Here is a 24,877-nt window from a genome sequence, read left to right as displayed (position 1 = left end):
TGACATAGATGTGGAAGAGAGCTGTCCATTTGTAGGTATCTGAATAGTCACCATACATAGAATTTTACCTCTTTACATAACTGGCTAACAAAGCTACAATAAGCTCTAGGTCCACCCTGTAGTAGTATTTCCTAATCAGTTTTTTTTTTCTATATTACATATCACAAGCTTCTAGTCATATTGTTGTGGGGTCTGTAAGAACTGTGTGTGTGTGTGTGTGTGTGTGTGTGTGTGTGTGTGTGTGTGTATGCATTCATGCACACTTAACAAAGATGACCACTGTGTGGTTTCAGTTTTGGAGGGGTTGTGGTTCCCAGCCACAAATGAAGCCGTCTGCTGAAAATGTATGTTGGTCAAGACTGACATTCACTGATGTGGTTGTGATTTCCCCAAGTTCCTGAATCCCTGTTTTTCCCCTGCTGTTTCCACACTAGATCCACAGCACTCAGTATACGGTGTCTGTAAGAACGAGAAATTGGAGAGAAACATTAGCCTTGATCAACTGTTGAACTTGGAACTGTGTGCCATTGTTCTTTTAACCCCTACTTGTGTTTTTGAGCCTGGGAGCAGCTGTGATAGTTCCTTTGAAAAGAAGCAGAGTACTCTAACCCTCTGGATAAAAGAGCCTTTCAAAGCAGCCACTGTGGGTTTGGAAGGATGTGTTCCATTGTTAGAGGATGAATGAATGTGCTATACTGTAACACTTAACCCTAACTCCAAACGACAAGAAAAGATATGGGTTGTTAAAAATACATATGCACCCAAAATATCCTGAAATGAAGGAGCACTTTATCAGGTTAGGTAGCATGGTCATCGCAGCAGGCTATGCCATTCTGCACAAAGCCTTCCTGCCCCATCTTCAGCCTGAATTGCATTCCCTTCTGGCACTCCCTCTCCTTGTTCTCTGATGTCCTCTACTGGTCCTCTGATGGTCTGGATCCTGACCTTCATCATGGTACTAGGTATTCCTAACCTGTAGTCTGCAGACCACATGCATAGCTATGAATGTGGGTTCAGCACAAAATAATAAAGTTTCTTAAAACATGAGGGTTTTTTTTTACATTTAGTTTGTGATTTAGTTTGCAATGATTCAATTGTGTCATTCTTGAGTGCGAGCTTTGTAAATGACAGTGTTGTGTTGCAGTGTTAAAAGGGTGGCTGTGCCTGAGCGAAGCCTAATCTTTGACGTAGCCTCAGACTGATCTTGAAGGTGAAAGTATCTTGTTTCAGATATGTGTCCCTGGTGCTAAGCACAGTGCTTGACAGTCACCCAGTAGGTCCTCAAAAGTCCCTCGTGAATGATAACCAAGGTGATTTCCTTGGGTTCACTTGGAACCCAGTTCACATTACAGACAAGCAAATAAATGGTAAGTCTGAGTTTTGTGATCATGGGGTATTGTTTGTATACAACATCCATCATGGCAGCCACGAGCTCCTGTGGTTACCCAGGGTATGTGGACAGTGATACTGAAGAAATGAACTATGCTTTCTACGTCATCTTAAATAACTTAAATTCCAACAGCCACGTGTGCTAGTGACTACTGGATGAGATAGCACAGTCTTGGAGCCATACAGCTGCTTCATAAAGATCAAATGCAACAGCAAACATCCTTCCTGGTCCTCATATTATTACAGACACTGAGACTGGGAGGAGGAGGTCACAAATGGTACACACATACGTCTTTTCTTTACCTGATGGGACAGATGAAGACCAAGGATGTTGCTCTCCCTTAGAATGCGAGCCTGGAGAGAATGTGGACTTTAGTCCACAGAAAGCCAAGTGGCAAAAATAAAGCTGAGCTCCACCGTCCACGCTTACAAATCTCAACTGTCCAGAGCTCTTTAAGGGACTAACTTGCTAATGAACTTGGAACCATATTATGCACTGGGTCTATTTTACGAGGATTTGCACATCTGTTTCAATGACTTAGACTTACCCAAATACTGCTGGTCATCTTTGTGAATTAGAAAGATACACAGGCTCCTTGGGAAACCCTGATACTTTGCATTTTCCAGTGAGCTAAAGAGCAATTGCAGGAAGCAGAGAATCCGGTTACTTTCTGCAGTAGACTAAAATGAATGTTTGACTTCACGTGGGATGCTCATTTGAGGAAATTTCATCACCGGTTTGTTCTGCTAGGCTTCCAATTCCTAACTCCTATGAAAACCATTTGAGCGAAAGACTTTTAACTGGCTTAGTGTGTTTACCCTGAGCTAATGAATTGCCCTTGATAGCTATTAAACATGTTAATGCATTTAAAGTTGGATTTTCCCTGCAGGCCATTTACTGAAGGGTCGGGATGATATAGGCATGGCTGGGTGGTCAGGAAAGCTAAAGACATTATCCCCAGGGCCAGCACTGTGATAAGTAGAAGAGAAATGTCTCTAAGCTGGAAATGTCACTTGGCTGTGGAGGTCAGGTAGACCTCTATGGCCATTTCAAGGAAAAGTTTCTTTTAAAAGTAGATAAAGGGATGGATAGTTGTCTCAGTGATTCAGAGCACTTCTTGTGCTCTGGGTTCAATTCCCAGCACCCACAAAGAGGCTCACCACCTCCTCGGGCATGAAGCATGCACGTGGTCACAGATGTGAGCCCATGAAGGAAAACACACACACATAAAATAAAAAAATAAATGTTTTTAACAAGTAGATAAATGTCTCATCTTCTCAAGAGCAGGTGTGAAGTCTGGCTCTGTCCCCTTCATTTCACTTCATGGAGTCTCATTTTGTCCCTTTTCTCCTCGCCTTGTTTCTTTTCCCTTCAACTACTTAAATATCACCTACTGGGTTTGGGTTCTGACTCTGAGCATGTAGCATGTGATTTAAGACAGAAGCTGGGGAGGAGGAGGAGGAGGAGGAGGAGGAGGAGGAGGAGGAGGAGGAGGAGGAGGAGGACTATGAATGAATTGCTGCTGCTGCCCATGTTGGGGAGGGATAATTTTTATTAAACAGCTGGGGTAATTTCTGTTATCATTTTGAAGCAAACTTGTGTGGGCCCACTTGGGTAGATCTTGGTGATTTGGTACTTCAGTACCTTAGAGGCCCTTTTCAAAATGATCCGATCGATATTTTTCCAAACCTGACAGCAGTCTAATTACCACATTGGATTCTCCCAGTCTCTCATAGCATCAAGGGCTTGGGGAGAGCCAACGGGTACTACAGCAGTAGACGTATTTGAAAACCTCATAAGGCTGGGTTTGAAGGAAACCTGACTGTAGCTTTCTTCATGGAGCTACAATGGCTGTGAGGTCCTCTCCTTTGCCTTCATCAGTCATTGCCACTTGGGTTGCTGCTCCTTTGCCTCAAAGTCAGGAAGCTCTCAAATTATGTTACATCTTATAAGTGACAGTTGATGTCTGTCTCTCACTACCTTTGGAGAATCTAAACAAAGTCAGCTACACTCCCCTTTGAAGTGCCTGGGTCCTCACTCACAGAATCTAAGACCCTAGAAACTACCCCTGTGGTTTTGGGGATTTTAGTCACATGACATATAAGCCATAGAGCTAAGAAGGGTGACACAGTAGAAATATATGTGCTAATGGTGGTGTTCATGAAAACCAGAGGCATTCTTGCCCATCATGGCTGCCTTTTCCTCCTTTGATCTAGGTTGCTTCGAATGCTGCATCAAGTGTCTGGGAGGAGTTCCCTATGCCTCCCTAGTGGCCACCATCCTATGTTTCTCGGGAGTCGCCTTGTTCTGTGGCTGTGGACATGTGGCTCTTGCAGGCACCGTGGCAATTCTTGAGCAACACTTCTCCACCAACACCAGTGACCATGCCTTGCTGAGCGAAGTGTGAGTATCTGTTTCCTTTTACAAATATATGGAAGATGCAACTACCTCAGAATGGTTTTTTTTGATTGTCTTGTCCCTTTGTGGCAGAAAATCAAGTCCTTTGATTAAAGCTATATTCAGATACAAAAGGTCTATGAGGGATGAGAAGGTAGCAGAGTTGGTAAAGTGCTTGCCTCCCATGTACAAAATCCTGAGTCTATCCTCAGCACTGCATAAACTGGGTATGCTTGTATTCTCAGCACTCTGGAGATAAAATCAGAGGGGTCAGATGTTTATAGGCATGGCCATATTTAATTATCTACACACAGGAAGTTCTCAAAGAATAATTTTTAAACGAAATATTAAAAGGTCAAAATCATAACAAGCTTGAGGCCAGTCTGGGATATGAGACTTCGTTTCGTGAGAAAGAAAGGAAAAGGGGGTGAGGAGAAGTCTAGGATACAACACGAAAGGAAATGCTAAGAAAATGGAAGGCGCTTGAGGCCCAGGGTGGAATCTCATTTCTGCGGGATGAGGTGTACACACTCCTCGCAGTGGTGGTAGACATCTGTGGCGACAGCTTGATGCCGTAGAGCGCCTCACTAGACAGCTCTCATTATTCCTAAGCAACAAGGATCCTCTAGATTACCCCCTGGAATGGATCCGCTCTGGACAACTCACTCAAGTGTAAGTTGACAGGAACGGTATCCCCACATTAATTCTTCTGGCAGAAGAACTAATAAGCCCGGGGCATCCTGATGCCCTGAAGAGGAAGCTCTAGAAACACAGCTCTCCATCTTCCTAGTCTGCAATGATTCTCAGCAGAAGCTCAACAGTCCTCAAGCTGATCTCCTAACTGCAAGCCCTGCTGCCATATGTACTTCCTTTAAGTAACTTCCTCTTGCTCCATTCCTTGAGCATTTTGGGTTTAGTTTAGAAGCTTCAGTGCTGGTGGGTTGTAATTGTGAAGAAATGTCACCACTGGAGTGGAAAAGGTATACATAAATGTGGAATTATGATGAGTTTGTTTTTTGCTGAGTTGATGAGGGTCTTGCTGTGGCCCTGGCTGCCCTGGAATTTTAAGTGGTTCTCCTGCTTCTGCCTCCCGAGTGCTTAGAATTACAGGTGTCAGTTAGTATGCCTGAGGGGGGAAAATATCACATTTTAAAATGTGTTCACAAATGACATCTAAAGAATTGAGTAAGGATGAGAAGGCTTTAGTGGGGGATGCAGTCAGTATGTATATGCAGAAGAAATGTATGTGCACAGCCTGATCAGCAGTGTGCTCGCCTAATCTGTATGAAGCTCTGGGCTGGACGCACAGCACTGCACAAATTGAGTATATTGGCTCATACCCTGTAGCCCCCAAACTCAAGCAGGTAGAGACTGGAGGACCAGAAGTTTGAAGTCAACCTCAGTGTTGATGCAAAAATATGTGTCGGAGTCAGATGAGAGTGATCATGGCCCAGGAACACAGATTTAGGTCACCTGAAATTCCATGTCCCACCATGGAAGCTGTTTAATGTTTTTATAGTAACAATAAAGCCACAAATCATGATGTTCTTCAAATACATTGATGGAAAGGTCCGAGAGACAGGGTAGGGCAAAGGAGGAAACCTTTGTTGATGGCCTCAGAGCTCTGCTAACACTCAAAGCATTTGGTTGATGGATGCAAGTGGTCTACTAATATACTCTGAAGATTTTTTTTTTCTGTTAGACACAGAGGTGGGCAAGAAGAGCTATTTAGGGGGTTAAAAATAGTCCAAGGTGAACTGAAATTAGACTCTGGACCTGTCCAAAGTCATTAAGTTCTAACTAGTTAATAGGCCTTGCAAGTTCAAAGGCAATTTAGGATACATGACACTCTTGTCTTATAAAAAAAAAGACACAGAAATGTGCAGGGAAGAAATACCATAGAAAGTGTATTAACTTAATTAGCTAATGATCTTAATCCATGGTTCTCAGACTTCTGAGAAACATTAAAGTATGTCCAAGCCTTACTGCAGGCCAGTTAACAATCTCTTGGACGTGTTATCTAAGTATCAGTATTTTCTAAAACAACCTAGATGATTTCACTGGGCAACCAAAGCCTGAGGATCTGCTTCCAAAGGACAAACTTAGTTGTGAACGAGCTTTCTATGACTTACATGAAAGTTGATGTCCCATCACTTGTATAATAAGGATCTGCACAAATCTCTCCTTGAAGATACCCTGAGGGCTGACTTGGGTGTTTTCTCAGAAGAGCATCAACCAGCAAGCCTGTTTGGGAAGCATTTTGATGTGTTGGAAAAGGCATGCTGTCTATTGAATCAGGGTTCAAACGCCTATTCTTACACTACGTAGCTTTGAATAGGTAGCTTAACTCCTCAATGGCCATGCTACATGCAAAATGGAGATTACAGACCTTCACTGCACAAGATCTGGGTAAGTAGCAATGCACCACAAATGGGCCCTGCCCATGATTAAAGGAAGCTCTTTCCTGTTGCTTGAGAAGGTTGTCTACCTCGGCCTACTTTGGGCTGTTGGGATGGACAGAGATAGCCCCTTAGGCTGTCCGATGAACCTGCCGAGGCCACAAGAAATGGATGGCACAGGAAGGTTAAATCACGCCCCCAGTCCACAGCGCCTCTCACATTTGCAGAGCTGTCTTCTTTTCACAGGATCCAACTGATGCAGTATGTCATCTATGGAATCGCGTCCTTTTTCTTCCTGTACGGTATCATTCTGCTGGCAGAAGGCTTCTACACCACAAGTGCAGTGAAAGAGCTGCACGGTGAGTTTAAAACAACTGCCTGTGGACGATGCATCAGTGGAATGGTGAGTACTGTCCTCAAGGGCGTGCAGCCAAGGCATGCACGGCTGTGTTTCTTCCTACCTGGCAAAGCTAGGAACTATCATGGAGAGTCCATTGGCCCAAACACTGCTTAAACCAACATAGCCTTAAGGATGTGAAAATCATTGTGTTGCTGATAAAATTTGTGACTGATAGTAAGTATTAAATCGAATGCCTCCCTTCTCAGTTCTGTTCTGGAGGGAGATAAATTTTTAAGAGACAGGGTTAAATCTGCTCAATCACAAAGGAAAACCATGACATGTTGTACATGTGCACGTAGCATTGGCAATCAAACCCAGGGCCTTCAGTATGCTAGGCTTCATCGCAGGCCTTGTACAGGCTTTGTACATGATAGATCCCTATCAAGACGTTGTACAGACAGCTGGGCAGATTGCTGTTCATTGCAAGAACAGTCAGGTGTAGAGAAAAATATTTGGAAGTCTGAGAAAAGTAGAAATGCTGAGGAAGACACGCAAGGCATGGTATGGGCACTCCCCGAAGGCAGGCATTCTCAGGCCAGAGCTCTGGCTTCCTAGTGTATAGCAGTAACTGCACCCCCACTGTCAAAGAGGGGAATGATAATACCAGAAATGAGGGGTGTGGGTCTGGGATCCAGCACCAGGAGAGACCACTGCTTACAACGGTTTTCATGAAAGAGGTATGCTGATTGGGATAGAATTCTTTGTGTCTGTGGTGACTTGGCCCTATGCTCCTGTATATATGCAATACTTACACAGTAATTGAAATCTTTAAAATGATTAAGATAAATATGATCCTGCCATGGGCAGAAGCGCGATGATCCTGGGAAAGGCCTGGGAAAATCATGGGGCCTTTGACTGCACCAGCTGCTGTTCTGCCTGGCCCCGAGTTTCTGTGTCCTTGGCTGAACAGACAAACGCGGAGGGCGGGAGAGTTGTGATGGTGATGGGCACAAGTGCCAGCAGGCCCAGCAGGCCAAGGGATAGGGGTACTGAAGTGTGCAGAATCAAGGAAGGCTTTATGCCAGATGGAAAGAGAGGAACTCGCTTCACATGAGACCAGGAAAGAGGAACTAGTGTGAGCAGGGGAGGCCCAGAAAAGTCCAGTTGTGTGGCTAGAATAAACAGGAAGGACGGAAGTAGTGGGAAAGAAGAGTGCTTAGAGAAGGGGTAGGGACCCAATCAAGGTGAGCCTGGATGTAAGGCTAGGAATGCCATTGGTAGGCAAGGACAAAGGGGGCAGTGACCAGAGTAACTCCATAATCATAAAGTTTGCCCAGTCACCTAGTGATATCGAGAATGAATTTGGGAAAGTAGGGCTGTAAGAAGCCATCTTAAATACTCAAGTGAGGCAGACTAGAGATGTGACCTTGGCCCAGACAGTGGGGTCAAGGAGGGGCTGCAGTGATGATCATGGGTGGGACAGTGAGAGGAGGCAATGAGTGACAAGCCAGCTCCAGTATTGTGCTGAGGAGCTGGTCCTATTAGGGTGTGGAGAATTCGGGTGGATTCAGTTTGAACCACAAGGGCTTGATCCAGCCTTGGAGGGCCATGCACAGTTAACCAGTGTGTCATATGCACGCTTGGGGCTGGATTTCCTGAGAATGCTCTAGGCTGAGATGGCTGGCAGTTACCTGCTAACAGTGGTAATTATGAGCAAGTTTCCATCAAAGTCTGTGGAGGAATCTGGTAAATTTAGAAGCCACCAAGAGACAAATTCCTGCAAAGGATCCAGGTCATTTGATGTATCAGGCCTAGTCTGTATGTCATTCCTCCTATCAGTGGCCTCCTTGCCATTATAGGAACCCACATCCTGAAGGCTATGACCCATGGTACCTGAAGATGCCTGGGCAACCTATATAACCTTGCCCTGCTACTCCCCTGCTCACACTCTGCTAGTTCTGTCCAAGTGGCACCACAGTTCAATGGCTGTGCCTCAGGCTCCTGCTGTCTCTTGTCTCCCATAGGAACTGGCCAGGCCTCACTTCCCTCAGCATAAGGACAATGCCATAAACAATCTTAGTAAAAGAAAATACCCACTGTGGCCACCATCCCTGTTAGGGACCACATGCCTGTCACTTCACAGCACCAGTCCCTTCTGGCAGGTCTGGGGCTTGGGACTTGCTAATTAGACCACACTGGGTAGGTAGTGAGCTCCAGGGATGTGCCTGTGTCTGCCTGCTCAGCACTTGGATTACAGGTATGTACCATACCAGCACTGTCTGCTTTTCATGCGGCTATCCCGGACCCTCTTACTTGTAGCACTTTACCAACTGAACCATGTCTCCAGCCCCCGCTTTGACTTTAAATCTTCTTATTTATTTAGTGGGGTAAGGACCATAATAGCACACCACACGATGTTCGGATAGAGGTGAGAGGACAAGTTACAGGAGTCAGCTCTGCCCTATTTCATGCATTCTCGGGATTGAATAGGCCCTCCTCAGGCTTGGTAGCAAGAGCCATCTCACTGGCCCCCACTTTAGTTCTTAAAGGTTTCATTGACAAGGTTAAAAATCAAAAGTGCAGTGGGTTGGGGATTTAGCTCAGTGGTAGAGCGCTTGCCTAGCAAACGCAAGGCCCTGGGTTCAGTCCCCAGCGCCGAAAAATAGAAAAAAAAGAAAAAGAAAAAAAAATCAAAAGCGCAGGGTCTATAGTACTGCAGCAGCATGCTAGAGTCGGGGAAGAAGAGTGGGGGAAGAAGAGTGGGGGAAGAAGAGTGGGGGAAGAAGAGTGGGGGAAGAGATGAGAACAGAGCTTTGTTCAGGGAGGCCCTATGGGAACTAAACACCTACTTGCCTGGGGTCGGGGGAGAGCCTACTGAGGAAGTCCCCGAACATCTGATTTGTAGTGTTGTAGGGATCAGCCTCCAGACGGTGTATGCTACCCAGCCCAGGCCTGACCTCTGTGACCCAGATCGGCCATAAGAAGTGAAGGCTCACCAGGGCCAAGAATCACCAGCCCCTTCTCAAGTCCCTGTGGTGTTATTAGAATGCCCAGTAGGGGCATCAGTTTTCTGTGGATAGGGAAAGAATAAGAAAACCTGTTCTGGAACAACCATCTTGGAAGCCTTGGGGAGGAAGAAGAGGTGAGACTCCTGAAGTGTGTTCCTTTGAATAATTTTATCAGTGCAAGTACTTCAGGAATTGTGTAGGTTCTTCGGAAGAACAGGACAGTAATCTGGAATCTGCAGTTACCCAAGATGACCAGTAAGGAGCAGCTATACGAACCTGATGTCCAGGTCAGCCTCCCTCTAGACAGACATTTCCTACAGCATAACATTATGTGACGATGACATATAAGAAGAGAATGAGAATCTTGACAGAGTCCTTGTGCTCGTGACTGAAAGTTTTGGTCAAAGTTCAAGCATTTAATGCTTCCAGTGAGTTCCCGGGATGAGGAAACTGGCAAGGTTGGTTCCTTTTGAGAGAAGGCTTCCTGTGGAGGTTGCTATTTTTCCATGCCCACATGAAAAGTAAAACAAAGGGAAGTGCTGAGAAATGTCAGCATGATGTTATCATTCAGTGACCTGTAGAGACATCTGGGACCCATCCCACGTTTCGTAGGAGTCTTCTGAACAGATGTTTAGAAGGAAGAACTCTTAGGCTGCATCAAGTGTGCTGGCCTGTGATCCCAGCTTTATGCAAGGTCAGAGTTGGAAAATCAGAAATTTAAGCAACTTAGTGGAAACATTTTTCCAAATGAAAACAGAAAGGGGGAACCAGGTGTTTAGCTCAGTGACAGAACATTTGCCTAGCACGCGGAAGGCCCTAGATCTGATCCCCAGTACAAACCACAGAACAAAATAAACAACAATAACAAAAATGAACCACCATTCAGGCCCTGTGACTAATTAGTTAGAGGTGTTGGGGGGCTAAAAGAGGAACCCCAAGGGTAGGAGAGAGGGCTCATCTGGGAGGTCTTGAGTTTGATCCTTAGAACTCAACATGAAAAAGACAGACAGGCATGATGACCCAGTTTAGAATTCCACCACGGGGGAGGCAGAGAAAAGTGGAGCTCTTGGGTTCAATAGCCAGCTAGTCTAGCCTACTTGGTCTGTTTCAGGACACGGAGACATACTACACCACCACCAGCAGCAACAACAACAACACAACGAAGTGGAAAGTACCATAGAAACATAGAAACAGTCAGGTTGTCTTCTGGCCTCCACAATTCACACACACACACACACACACACACACACACACACATACACACACACACATACACACACACACACGCACCTGCACATACAAAGACACACAATAGATAGATAGATAGATAGATAGATAGATAGATAGATAGATAGATAGATTAGATAGACAGACAGACAGACAGACAGACAGACAGACAGACAGACAGCCCGCCCGAGAAAGTTTCTGAGCAGGTGTTTCCTCCTCACTTGTATAGGCAGACCAGGTTCCTGGAATGAATCCTGCATCCTACAGGTCCATCATACTGGGCAGAGAAGTGCAGCCCTTCCTCTGATATCAACCTGCTATTTCAGTGAGCTTCTTTTTCCCCTCCTCTCATTGTCTGCCTAGTTCGTGTTCCTCACCTATGTGCTGGGAGTGGCCTGGCTGGGTGTGTTCGGCTTTTCTGCAGTGCCAGTGTTTATGTTCTACAATATCTGGTCAACCTGTGAAGTCATCAAGTCCCCACAAAGCAATGGGACCTCGGGTGTGGAGCAGATCTGTGTGGATGTCCGGCAATACGGTACCTCCTTTCAATCCTGTCCCTATTACTTTTTTTATTGTCTTCTGCCTGGGTTTGAGTTGAGATTAACATATAGACCTCTCTTTAGTCATCACATTTAGTCAACACATTTCCTACCTTCTTCAAGAACAGTTCATGCTCTTTATTTTCTGGAGGTAAGCATCTCTGGGCCTTTAAAAGGTACTTGCTAGACCATGTTATTTGGGATTTGTAAAAATGTTTATCAAGTTAGGCATATTGTTAAAAAAATAAGTCTTTTATAATGCAAAACTACTTTATAATGCAGTTCAATTTAAAAAATAAAATTTCTAGATAGCTATGGTAAGAATTCATATATTTAACTTTTTTTCAGTTTTCCCTTTTGCCCTCTTTCTCTTCATTTGTATTTTTATCTCACCATGCTGTCCAGGCTGGCCGGCTGGCCGTGACCTCCTAGCCCCACTTCAGCCTCTTGAGTGCTGCTGAGCTTCTGCCATGCGACCCCACGCCCAGCTCCTCTCAGTTCCACAGGGACTCTTCACTTAATACATCTGCATGCCTGCCCCTTTGAAGGGGTCGGCTCAAAATGACCAATTGCTTCAACGTCTCTGTACTGAAAAACTCGACAGAAACAGCAGATGGATTTCAAAAACCATCACAATGGACTCTAGCGGTCCCCACAGTCGGAAACTGGCTCAGATGTTCTCTTCTCACAAATGGCATGCTCAAAACATAGAAGGATGCCAGAAAACAGCTCTTTTCCCTTCTCCTGAGCAAAGACAGCTCTTTCATTTCTGCATAGATTTTCTTAGGCGGCTTATTCCCTGTGTGTTATCCTATAACATGGTATAAAGGCGGCCTACAACTGCCCATAGTACATGTCTTCTCACAAAGGCTTGACCTTAAAGCACATGGAAAGTGCCCTGGGTTAGTTTTTAAAGTTCTGACAAAACTGGCTGTGGTGGGATCTGTCTGTAGTCATGGCAGTCAAGAACCTGAGACAGCAGCACTGCCACTTCCCTGCCTGCCTGGGCCCCAGAGTCAGACTGGACCTCAAAACAAAAAGTTTCCATGAAAGAATATGTGCAAATAATCTCTGGGTTCCTTACAAATAATTATTGTTGCCATGGTAATAATTTTTTAAAAATCCTGTCTCTGCCCAGCTGGTTCTTTTTTGAGATTATGTGTTTGAGTTGACATTAGAGATAAGAAATACGGACTGAAAATGCCCTCCATCACTCCCTCCCTCCCTTCCTGGGAGAAGCATAAATTGAGCTGTCCTTTATATTTAAGCACATTGCCATGCATTACAGAGGAGAAAGCTTGGGGGCCCAGTGGACAGTTGTCACTGTAGAGAGAACTTAAAGAGTCAGAGCCTGCCCCACATGTGGCCCATACGTATACAGCCACCAAACTAGGTAAGATGGATGAAGCAAAGAAGTGCAGGCTGACAGGAACCGGATGTAGATATTTCATGAGAGACACAGCCAGAATACAGCAAATACATAGGCGAATGCCAGCAGCAAACCACTGAACTGAGAATAGGTCCCCCGTTGAAGGAATCAGAGAAAGAACTGGAAGAGCTTGAAGGGGCTCAAGACCCCAAAAGTACAACAATGCCAAGCAACCAGAGCTTCCAGGGACTAAGCCACTACCTAAAGACTATACATGGACTGACCCTGGACTCTGACCTCATAGGTAGCAATGAATAGCCTAGTAAGAGCACCAGTGGAAGGGGAAGCCCTTGGTCCTGCCAAGTGAACGGGATTCTTGGGGGGAGGATGGGGAGGGGAACACCCAAATAGAATGGGAGGGGTAGGGGTTAGAGGGGATGTTGGCATGGAAACTGGGAAGGGGAATAACATTTGAAATGTAAATAAGAAATACCCAATTTAATGAAGTTGAAAAAAAAGAATAATAGGAAAAAAAAAAAGAGTTACAGCCAGGAAAAGACAAGCTGTGCTTCTCTGGCTAGGACACAGACAACACAGGTCCCAGTGTCCTGTGACCTAAGCACCCCTGGCATGCTTCATGAGGATATTCCCCTGCAAGTTAATAAACTCGCTGCAGGACAACAACAACAACAACAACAACAACAACAACAACAACAACAACTAGCCTTGAAAGTGTGAGCCAGGCACTGCAATGCACACGTTCAATCCCAGCATTCAGGAGGCACAAAGGCAGGCAGATCTCTTCAAGTTCAGACTGGCTAAATAGCTAGCTAGTCCCTAACTGGAGCTCTATAGTGAAACCTTATCTAAAAAAAAAAAAAAACATAAAATAAGATCTGACATGCGCAAATACCGAACTCCACTGAACAACGTACAGTCTACAGGGGAGAAAAGAGATGCCCAACTGTTGAAATCTCACATGGACTGGAGGGACTTTGCTCTTTTTTATTCTTTGTCCTGCCTTGCCTGAGCTGCAGACACCAGGATCTTGATTGAAAAAGAACAGAGCTAACAATTGTAATTGTAATCTAGATTGGAAAGGTCTGCTAAGAGCATGGGATGGGCTGGGATTGTAGCAACATGGCTGAGTGTGTATTTAGCATGTGCCAAAGCCCTAGTATTGGGGATGGGAAGGACCACCAGCACCGGTGCCATGAAACACAAACAACCTAAATTGAAGCCAAGCCCCTGGGCACTCCGGCCTGAACTCATATTCTGTTGGGGTTCACTTTACAGGTATCATTCCTTGGAACGCTTTCCCAGGCAAAATCTGTGGCTCTGCCCTGGAGAACATCTGCAACACCAATGAGGTAAACATGCCACAGGGCTGAGGACTCACACACTTGGTGACTTATAACCTACACTGAGAAATGGGGCTCTACATGGCCAAAGTGCTCTGAAGGGAAGGGCTTCCATGTAAACTGTCGAACACTGTGCAACCACCACTCTTCATCTCCCGCCTACAATAACAACATCCATTTCAGATGGTCTTGCCCATTCAGGAAGCATCCTTAAGGCAATGTGTTCTTCTCTGCAATAGGTTGTGATTCTCAAACCTAAAAATCCGAGACATGATTTTTGGGAATGTTTTCACAAAGAACACGTGTCACAGGCAAATGAATGTTAATTCCATGGTTTTTGGTTTTGGGTTTTCTTTGTTTGTTTCTTAAGTCTGGGGCTGGCCAGTTATGGTGGTGTTTGCCTTTCATCCCAGCACTCTCAGGACAGAGGCAGGTGGATCTGTGTGAGTTCAAGGGCAGCATGGTCTACAAAGCAAGTTCAGGACAACTGTGGCTACACAGAGAAACCCTGTCTTGAAAAATAAAGAAACAAAACAAAGGTCTGGGGCTGGAAAGAAGAGAGATGGCTTAGCAGTTAAGAACACTTGGTGCTGTTCAGGAAGACCCAGGTTCAATTCACAGCACCCATAGAGCAGCATAGAGCAACTCACAACCATCTGTTAACTCTAGTTCTAGGAAACACAAAATGTTCTTCTGCCCCCAAGGACACCAGGCACATATGTAGTACTCATATATTTTATATGCATATAAAACATTCATACTCACAAATATAATTAAAAACAATAATAGGGTAAAAAGGTATCCTAAATTTGTGCATATGTCAGAATTTTAGGAAGAGGCCAAAGCTAATAATTCATATTTTCAAAACAATTTGTGATAAGGGATTTTTTTTTTCTTTTTCATCCTTATTTGGCAAGGACATTGAAGTCAAACTTTCTTAATGCTAAAGTATTCATCAGCTGTGGGCTTACAACTGTTTATGAAACAAAAGTCTTCAAAGCACTGGTGGAAGTGTGTATATTTAAGACAACATTGATTTGTTTTTGGAAAGCACCAAGTTATAGAAACAATCTGCCTCTACCCTATCTTGCCTGTCAGTTTGTATAGCCATAACATGAACTGTTGGCTCAGAGCAGAGCCTCCGAACCTTGGCTGCACATTGCAGTCCTAAAGGGACTACACTATAACCATGGTTGAGGCCAAGACTTTTAGTAATCTGATGTGATTGGTCTGGGGTACAGATTAAGCATCAGAAAAGGCTTGAAGTTCCCACAGTGATTGTAACATGCATGCAGGGCTCAAAGGCATGTGAGCCTGTGCTCAGGCTGGCAGCCAACATCTGTGAAGGGGAGTGAAGCATCATTGCAGAACGCATGTAAGACCCTTCGCACCCCCACAGGATGCTAATGGTGCCCTATTCTTTCCTAGTTCTACATGTCCTATCATCTGTTCATTGTGGCTTGTGCTGGAGCTGGTGCCACCGTCATTGCCCTGGTGAGTATCCCAGAACCACCCTAGTGTAGCATTCCTCCCCTGCCTCTGAACCCTAGGTTTCCTTTTAGCTTTTACCAGCAGATGAAGCAAAGGATCTGCGTATTCTGGTGTGGTTAACTGTTCCCTCTGTAAACTTACTGAATGTCTAGTTTGCAGGAAGTACTAGTGGCTGCCTTGTCACCGACTGATGCAATTTGGACACTGGAAAGAAGAGAGGGTACCGACCCCTGCTGACTAGGCATAGCATGCTGCCTTATTGCATTTAGTAATTAGTTCCATGACTTCATTCAGGGACAGAGACTCATGTGAGGCATTGCCTATTTCTTCGCAAAGAAATCTTGACTTCCAAATAGAAAGATAATATATAGTTGATCTCCTTATGTGCAGAAATAATCTTCTATAAAGTCAATTCAAAGGCTAAATTGTATAAATTGAACATAGCCTGCTGAAGGAAATACACAGTAACCTCTTGGTCATGTCATCCCATGTAGATTTCAGTGTAAGACATATACTGTTGTTGCATTACTAGTAAGTTCTTGGCCAACATCACTATCACCCATGCCTACTTAGAGAAAATGTCTCTCTTGCACATTAGCTCTGGAAGGCACTCGCACACCTTTCTTGGGCACTATTTGGGCAAATGTGGCACTGGATGCTTGTTTACCGTGGGTGCAAAACAAATGCAGCCAAGACTGTAGATCTCAGCTGGGACTGTGCACCTAAGGGGACTCAAATCCTAAGTGTTCAGCACATGCCTAGTCATGGGTGAGAAAATATTGTTTCGGGGATTACATATTTTAGCCAGCAGCCAACCTTGGAATCTGCACATAATGAGAATCAACTTACAATCAAAGAGGCTTGCATGCAGGTTTGGTTTGCTTGGTTTATGATTTGGAGTAAACTAGTTTGAGATTGGGAAAGCAAAGAGATTTCAGCTGGTTGAGGATGACCCATTCACAGTTTTCCTAACCATGAAGTCATTCCTTCCCATGAAATCACCATGGTCGTGACCTGTTCTCTTGGCTGGGCAACAGGCAGGAAGGAGACTAATTGCTGCTGAGCAGGCAGTCTGGGAAAGATGAGAAGAAGTAGGGCACTGAGCTTCATCTCTCATACTGCTGACCCAGCTCCTATCTTGTTATTCTTGAAATACATCCAAGGCTTTTTAATAAGCTTACTGAGGGCAGAGCCAAGGGCTTCCATTATGTATGTGTGATCAGAAAAGAGGCATGTGCTAGATGAGAGAAATCATCTGCTCTGATTAGAAGGTGGGGAGAAACCCCTCCGACTGTGAGCTGGCATTTATCCCTGCCCTGGTTTAGAGGGGTCACACCATCAGCCCTCACTGCCTGTATCTTACTGCCCTGTTTTGTTCTCTTCCACCAGCTGATCTACATGATGGCTACTACATATAACTATGCGGTTTTGAAGTTTAAGAGTCGGGAAGACTGCTGCACTAAGTTCTAAATTGCATAAGGCCAATAAGGAGCTATATTTAGAGAGCTCAGCTCTGTAGCGTGAACCTCACTGACACTTCAGACTAAAGCGGAGCCTAGGTTTCTGCAGTTCGCTACAGTAATTTGTAAATAGCTTCAGTTAACTCACTTTGCATGGTAGACTAAATAGGACTTACTGTACGTGAATTACAAAAGAATGGGGTCTGACTATTCCCAGTTTGAAAGGGATTGTTATTTACTGACACTGGTGAGCATCCTTTGAAAAATAATTTTCTTAAACTCTGAGCATAAGTATCTCTAAGTGAAATATTAACACCTTGACACACCGTTTGTTTTTCCATTTTGTTTGCTTGCTTGATAACCAGCCTTAGCGATGGCCAAGAGAACAAGTGCTGAAGGCGGAAAGGTTGAACCTAGCTTTCATTTTGTCATTCCTTTCTAGAAAAGATTTTGCAAGTAGAGTTAAAATTAAGTTGAAAAGGTCTTTATATCACATGGTTGGCTCACTACCAAATAAATGCCAAGTTAGACAAGATAAAAATTTGAAGGCCATCACCCATTTGATTTTTCTGAAAAATGATTACATATTTTTGATACAACACCATTAAGGTCTTTAGAACCCACAAACCTGATAACTTTCAATCACCTTGCTACATAGCAACTGTTCCCTTACAACTAGGTTCTTAAATTACATGGAAGATTTTCATGAAGAGAAGTTGGGCCCAGATCTGAGGGTCTCATCTATGTTGAGAAGGAAGTATGGCATGAGAAAGGAGTCTGGCCTTTAAGGAAACTGAGTTGTGCAGATTTGTTTTGGGCAAGGGGAAAATACATGGGAAGGATGCATGTGCCACAGAAACTGTAAAGAATGATAAGGATTTTCATGTGAAGTGAACTTAGAGGAAATGAAATATTGGCAGTTATAAAAGGAAGAAAATAGTTGCTAAAAATTGTTTACAGACTGCATATTTTTAATTTTGGTTTTGACATTCATTTAATTTCTCCATGTTAAATATATACTTCTATAATCATTTACGCAAAATAAACATTTTTTCACACTTTGTAGGCCTTTTGGGGATTTTTTTTTACCAACAGATAAGTCTTTGCTCTACATTTTTAAAGATAAACAGCAACGTGTTTCAGAACTTCTGCATTTGTCTTTCAAAATTACTCTCAAAATGGTAAAAAGCACTGGCATATATTTCATTTTTATTTCTTCTTAACAATAACTTTGGTCATTTTATTCCCAAGTTCACTATATTTGCATACTAACGTTTCTTCAGCCTCGTAATATGAAGCGAACTAGTAGAGCATGCTCTGTGTCCGACAGCTCTGCTAGCAGAAGAGTATTAATAGCGAATAACCCCGCCCTCCCCAGCTGATCCGTCTAATCTGACTAGCAGCTCGCTTTGCCTTCTCACATGCTCACTAGCCATCATGCTCACCCTTCTTTTCCAGATCCACTTCCTCATGATACTGTCTTCTAACTGGGCTTACTTAAAGGATGCAAGCAAAATGCAGGCTTACCAGGATATCAAAGCAAAGGAGGAACAGGAACTGCAAGATATCCAGTCTCGGTCAAAAGAACAACTCAATTCTTATACTTAAAAGTGTTTGCCAGAGTGTGTCAGCCAACAGATTTACAGCTCTGACATCATCAGACAGCTGCTCTGCAGTACAGATGTGTATCCCACCAAACTAATGTAGACGTACCAACATTTCACTGTCTGTCTCAAGCTGCTGGGGTGGATCTCTAGGAAAACCTTCCAGTGGGTAAATAATTTTCTTTAGGACAAATATCGGAGGTTTCATGTTAACCATTTTAAAAGGCAACACTTTGGCAGAATGACCATTCATCCTTTAGAAGGTCGTGGCATGTGCAGGTAACTGCTAGAGCAGTTCTAACACAGGGCATGGAATCACATCATGTCCCTTAATGGGGACCTATGGCATGCCAGTATCAAAGGACGTGACTGTAGATTTACATTTGCCACCTGTGTCCTCCAGTGTTATCAAAATAGAATCAATGTGAAGTTCGTTTTGATAGCTGACCTTTATTAACCTTTGGCTCATCAAAGATAATGTGATTCTTCCAAACTTAAAAATCAGCACCCCCACGGTGTCATATTCATTTCCCAAGCCACTCAGAAACCTATGTTTTAGTGATGCTAAAATGAGCTGTAATTATGCTAAATTTATCAGTGCAGAAGCTGGATTCTGACTCGAGCTCTGCAAAATCAGTTTTATAGTCGATCACATTGTAACAAAATGGGAGGATTTGGTGATCACCATTGTTGTTTGGAAACAAATATCAGCTCTGCCTTAATATTTGCTTTCAATTTCTAATAATTTATATTGTAACCAGAAACCCAAAAATCCTTCATAGATTTTTGTTTCATGAATACTTTTTCTTAAGAAGTGTTACCTTGTTAAAATGACCACCATTCTAAACCATTTTTAAGTGGTCTGGACAGTGAGTTTACAGTTTCCTATCAACTATCTAAAACCTAACTGCAAATTGACCACAGACCTCTGACCTCCTACTTTTATAGACTTTAATACATAAGTAAATTAGGGTTGATATTTATTTCATTGTTTTCTTATCTAAATCTTAATTTCCTGGAATAATAATGTTTGATATTCAGCAAGAAAACTGCTTGAGTTTAAGCCATTTTCAAAAGAAACTTGCCTTCTAACTCATTGTGTTCCAGAACATTAAGTGACTAATAGGTACTGGGTATTAGTGATGGTAAGTTTTGTGTTGTTCTTTCTGGAATGATCCATATAACTGTGGGGTGCATCAGTGCTTTTCAAAGGGGCTGCATACTATAGGGTTAACTATGTATATTCATGTTAAGAGTTAACTTGTGGTTTGGCTGTTTCCTGGATTTTAAAACATATACATGTGCAGAAATGTATTCAAATGAAAGGAAGCATACCTTTATGAAGATGCTATTAAAATTGAACAGCAACTATAATATTTCATTTGGATTTTTTTCTTTTGGTGAATGCGGAAAACACCTATTTGGGTTCCTTTGAATTGGGAGGCGCTCTCTTCTGTGTAGAACAGCTGTTCCAAGATAGCTTAGTGTTTCGTTTTCCTGTTGCATGACAGAATTCACTATTTTTTCCAGCAGTGGAGGTGCTGTTAGAGTCCAGTGTTCTAGAAGAGCCAGTGTCTAAAGCCTAATTTTACTTTTCTAATTCTGGTAGCTATTGCCAGGAATTTTTGAAAGTTTTGTTGAAGTAGTCTAATATTTTTTATGTAAAGAGCATTAAATTTTGCTATGTATAAATTTTTGTAACCTAACAGTGAATCAATATTTTCTATCAGTGCCAAGGGCTTCCTGTAGTTCTATTCAAGTGTTACAATAAATATTTGTAGATAATAGTCGATACTTGTGTATGCTTATTTTAAAGATCTATTTAGGTGGAAATAGTTGTGGATGTACTAAAGAATAATGAAATAAAATTATAGCTTCATTCGCTTGCCTTTTTACCATACATAAATCCTATCTTTCTCTGTTCGCGGTATGGTGTCATTTTTTTTAATAATATACATCATCAAGATTTTACATAGGTAGAGAAATATAGTCATGGGAGAATGCTACTAGTTTCATTTTGCACATGCATTCACACAAAATGTTTTTAGCAAGAGCAAATTGAGAAAATTTTGTAACCCACTGGGCTGTATTTTGTATAAAATGCTACTAGCACTTAAGAGTCTGTGAAAAGCACTGGAATTTTCACAACTGGTTTCTCCAATAAAAAGCCATCTACCTACAGGATTAACATATAGCTTAATCTTGGCCAAAGTTAAAAAAAACAAAAACAAAAAACAAAACAAAAAAAAAAAACAAGAGAGAGAGAGAACTTTAATAAGGATCTATAAACTCATTTTAAAAGTTGAGGTCTAGGGGGAAAGGTATATTTGGCGATATAATGAAATCTAACTGTTAATTCTCTAAGCAGCAGCACTAAATTTGTCTTGAGATTTCTTTCTCTAACTTGATAGCACTGCCGAGATAATTGTGCATTTGAATGGTCTCCACCTGACATTTCTTAGTAAGGCCCTGCCTTTGGCATTATGGGCACACCACTCTAAATGAGGCATTGCCTCCTGATTGCTCCCCTTCACTCACATACTGCAGGTGAATGAGCAGGAGCCCACTGTAACAAAATTTGTCTCAACACCATCTGCTTAGGTTACATTTTGTCATTCTGTGTCATTGGATAAGCCTCCTAAATAAACACTAGAGTTGTTTAAGAAAACCACAAGTAACCTTAAGTGGAAGATTACAACAAACAAACGAAATAAAGAAGTCAAAGTTATAAGGAAAAGCTACATACTTAAAAATCAACAAGTCCATTCATTATGAACAAGGATCAAGGACTCTCCAGTAAAGATGCTGGCTTACTCCTGCTACAAAAAAAAAAAAAATCTTAGACAAGGTAGTCTTATTAAGAATAGAAGTTTGGGCTTTTTTGTTTTATTTTTACAGTTCTAGAGACTAAGAATCTTTGTATCAAAGTGCTCGCAAGTTCAGTGACTGGTGAGGGTCAGGCCTTGGCTTGTACAGGGTCAAGTTCTTGGTACTGGAAGGGATGACTGCTCTCTCACTCATGCTATTTAGCAGGGTCTGCTTTCACATCATCACCCCCAGAGGCCACCTCCTAATACCATCACACTAGGGTTCCAACATATGAATACTGGGGGAGCTACACCCTTAACCACAGCAGATGGCAAAATATTGTTTATAGACATTACAATGGAAAAATCTGTGTTCGTGTGCAGGGAGAAAACTGTGCTAGGAAGATGACTTCCTGTTTACACATTACAGCCCAAGTGTGGAGTAGGAGGTACACAGTTTAAACTTAGCAAATGTAAGCCCGGCACCTGACAAGATAAGTTTCCAAACAGGTATAACTTAAGACAAAACCAGGGAGGGGAACATCATTTTAGTATAATGAATAAAGTCCATGGCTAAAGAGAGGATTACATATGCCAAATGTGGCAATGAATGTCTTAAAAGTAAGGCAGAGGCAGGTGATTCTGTGAGTTCAAGGCCAGCCATGGCTTCAGAGAGATCCTGTCTCAAAAAATAAAAGGGGTGGAGGAAGGGTTCAATTGACTCTGTTACTGTTGTCTCATATATTATAGTACCAAATTAAAACGTTAAATAAACACTATACACAAAGTTTTTCATTGACAATTTTAATTACAGAAAAACAAGAACACATATTATGTGACTTCTTGTATGTGAGAAGCTAGACAGCTACTGTGATTACCAGATGTCATCTGGCTCTTCATGGGAAAAGCCTGGAGAACTAGAGAGAAAAATTAGATATTTAAAAAATTCATGCCAACATCTAGATCAGTGGTTCTCAACCTGTAGGTCACAACCCTTTCACAGAAGTCACCTAAGACCATGGGAAAGCACATATTCACAATTCATAACAGTAGCAAAATTACAGTTATGAAGTAGCAATGGAAAGAACTTTCTGCTTGGGGGTAAGCACAACATGAGGCACTGTGTTAAAGGGTTGGACCATTGAGAAGGCTGAGAAGCACTGCTCTAGATCTTCAGAGTGGTCCTAACCCTTTCTTGTAGTGTTTTTGCCCTCACTTACAATTATTATCAGGGTCAATTTCACAAGCCAAATCACAGTTGACTTTTTGAAGCCAGTGGGGGTTTCTTTTTGTTCTGTTTTGTTTTCTTAATGCAAGATTTCCTGTGTCTCAGGCTGGCCCCAAACTATGTAACCAAAACTGACCTTAAAATTGTAATCCTCATGCTTCTACCTGAGTAATGGAGTTATAGGCATGTGGCACCATGGTGCCTGGGATTGAACCCAGGGGTTTCTACCATCTAGTTAAACACTCTACTAACTGAAGTAAATCTCCATCCCTTTGAAATTCATAACTTTCGAGAATCTTACTATACAGCCCAAGCTAGCTTCAAAATCTTGCTCTTCCTGCCTCAGGCTCCCAAGTGCTGGAATTCCCAGAATATACTACGATACCCAACTTTCGAAAGTCAGTAAATTTTTACTGATTCAATGATTTCTTTAAGGCAAACCCAACTATCTGATTATTTTTGCTGACAACAGGAGCAATAGTGATTTGCCTGAGGGACATAATGTTTGAAGGAAGCCATACCTGTCATCCTTGTCACTAGGTATCATCATGTCCACTAGTGAGCATTCTTTGCCCGATTTTTTGGAGCTCTGACACAGGATGGAGAAAGAAGAATTTTGAAACAAGTTAACTTCAGAAAAAGGCCAAGAATTAGTACACTTTGACTTCTCTAATAATTATTTTGAAAACCTATAAGAGAGTCTAATAGAAGGCCTCTCTCTCCCTGTCTTCAGCAGAGAACATATGCCCCAAGGTGTTGGAATAAGCCACCCCAGTGCCTCCCTCCCCCTCTGCCATCTGGTTGCTATCCGTAACACAGGCACCTTATCTGCGCTTGATTGTTCCTGTCTCTGCTGGATGATTTTCATGTACTTTTCTAACGGATTCTCTCCATGAGCTGATTTGTCTTTCTGTTCTTGAACACTCTTTTCTAATTCTTCTTCTATCTCACTCTTCAGTGACTCTTCAATCATCCTCTAGAAACAGACCAGTGCCAAGAGAGGAAATACATGAACACATTTTAAAAGCTTCTCAGTCTTAAAAATCAAAATAAGAAGATCCTTATCCTGGAAGCACAACTTGCATACCAGAGAAATGTGTGTTTAAAATGAAGTTATTGCATCAGACAAACAAACATGTCATTTCAAGGAAGGAAGGGATTAACCAGGAAGCCAAGAAACAATTTTAAGGCATGTTAAGTAGCCAAGAGTAATCCTTCTGCCTAGCACTAAAATCAGAACAAGAAGGCAAGGAGAGCGGCAGACAAAATGTGTGTGCCTAGACACCACTGTGGACTGACTAGACGCGCCCTCCTTGCCCTAGCTCTTCCAGCTGGCTGGCCTGCTCTCCTGGAATGCATATACAGAGGGAAGTTACACAACAGATGACAATACATGTGACTGTCTTTTCAAAACCAAGTTGCTCAGAAGGAGCACAACAGGAAGGGGGAAAGAATGCTTTGAGGTCACCTGCTGCTTCTCTGACCTCACACCGTTACTGGCTCACAGCCTTAGCTCAAGGTACCTGCTGAAGGTGTCCACTAAAGAAACATATACCGAGATTTGAGTGACACATTACCCGCTCCTGCTCTAGTTTTTCTAGCTCTCTTCTTTCCCTCTCTAGAGCTTCTTGCCGTTCATTCTGCCTTTGTTCTTCTCTCTGTCTGCGTTCTTTCATGTGGAGTTCCCATATCTGCTGTTCTTTTTGTTCTCCAGTTTGGCTCTGAACAGCACCACCTAAAAAGACAGAAAACAAAGTGGGTAGCTCCCAGCATCAGCTTTTTCAAATCAAGTCTTCTATAGGCCTGCTTGGTTTTCTACTAATTCTGATGACCTGCTCTAAGCTGCTGGTCTATTTCCATGGTTGTCAACCTCAGACTGAGCCCTAGCAATGCTTCTAGACGTTTACTTTCCTGAGATGGATATAAGCCACCACACGCAATGAATAATCCCAACACTCGTCCATTCACACCATATTCTCTTCATTCATCTCTTCTCTCCCTACTTCAGCCTCTCAGTAGCAAATCCTACAGTCTGCCTTCACGTTTCAGTATAATCCATCCCCCATCTTTAGAACTATCAGCCCATCAACAGGGGTTTCAAAACGACAGCAATTTAAAAACCCTTTCTCCCTACTCCTAAAAAAAGATGTTCAAGTCATTCCTACCCCCCAAACAGAACTCCGTCCTCCCCTTTATCCTCCGGCACTACCATCTTTACTCAGTTCGAGCTGTACTGATCCTGGTCCTTTCTAGGGAT

At 42.8% G+C, this 24,877-nt stretch overlaps 2 protein-coding genes across 12 annotated transcripts in view; one reads left to right on the top strand and one right to left on the bottom strand.

Annotated features, from left to right (window-relative positions):
• Gpm6b (glycoprotein m6b) overlaps positions 1 to 20,508 on the top strand; it is a 146,351-nt gene extending 125,843 nt beyond the window's left edge. For 5 of the 9 annotated variants that reach the window (XM_087599028.1, NM_001431686.1, NM_138846.3 and 2 more), the window contains 6 exons: positions 3,607 to 3,793; positions 6,433 to 6,589; positions 11,125 to 11,296; positions 13,966 to 14,039; positions 15,459 to 15,524; positions 16,911 to 20,508. In XM_087599028.1, the coding sequence (XP_087455154.1) occupies positions 3,607 to 3,793; positions 6,433 to 6,589; positions 11,125 to 11,296; positions 13,966 to 14,039; positions 15,459 to 15,524; positions 16,911 to 16,991 (737 nt within the window). In that variant the 3' untranslated portion in view covers positions 16,992 to 20,508. The remainder of the gene's footprint in view (positions 1 to 3,606; positions 3,794 to 6,432; positions 6,590 to 11,124; positions 11,297 to 13,965; positions 14,040 to 15,458; positions 15,525 to 16,910) is intronic. The other 4 variants (NM_001431684.1, NM_001431683.1, NM_001431687.1 and 1 more) reach the window with 1 other exon arrangement.
• Positions 20,509 to 22,180: 1,672 nt separating this feature from the next.
• Positions 22,181 to 24,877, bottom strand: part of Ofd1 (Ofd1 centriole and centriolar satellite protein) — a 40,769-nt gene continuing 38,072 nt past the window's right edge. For all 3 annotated transcript variants that reach the window (NM_001106961.1, XM_087599589.1, XM_087599590.1), the window contains 4 exons: positions 24,198 to 24,355; positions 23,444 to 23,596; positions 23,142 to 23,209; positions 22,181 to 22,309 (listed from right to left, as the gene is read on the bottom strand). In NM_001106961.1, the coding sequence (NP_001100431.1) occupies positions 22,267 to 22,309; positions 23,142 to 23,209; positions 23,444 to 23,596; positions 24,198 to 24,355 (422 nt within the window). In that variant the 3' untranslated portion in view covers positions 22,181 to 22,266. The remainder of the gene's footprint in view (positions 22,310 to 23,141; positions 23,210 to 23,443; positions 23,597 to 24,197; positions 24,356 to 24,877) is intronic.

Source organism: Rattus norvegicus, chromosome X (assembly GCF_021556685.1).
Source record: "Rattus norvegicus strain SHRSP/BbbUtx chromosome X, alternate assembly SHRSP_T2T, whole genome shotgun sequence".
In the NCBI taxonomy this organism is placed as follows: Eukaryota; Metazoa; Chordata; class Mammalia; order Rodentia; family Muridae; genus Rattus; species Rattus norvegicus.
Note: the sequence above shows the minus strand (reverse complement) of the source record. Positions and strands in the feature narration are given on the sequence as shown.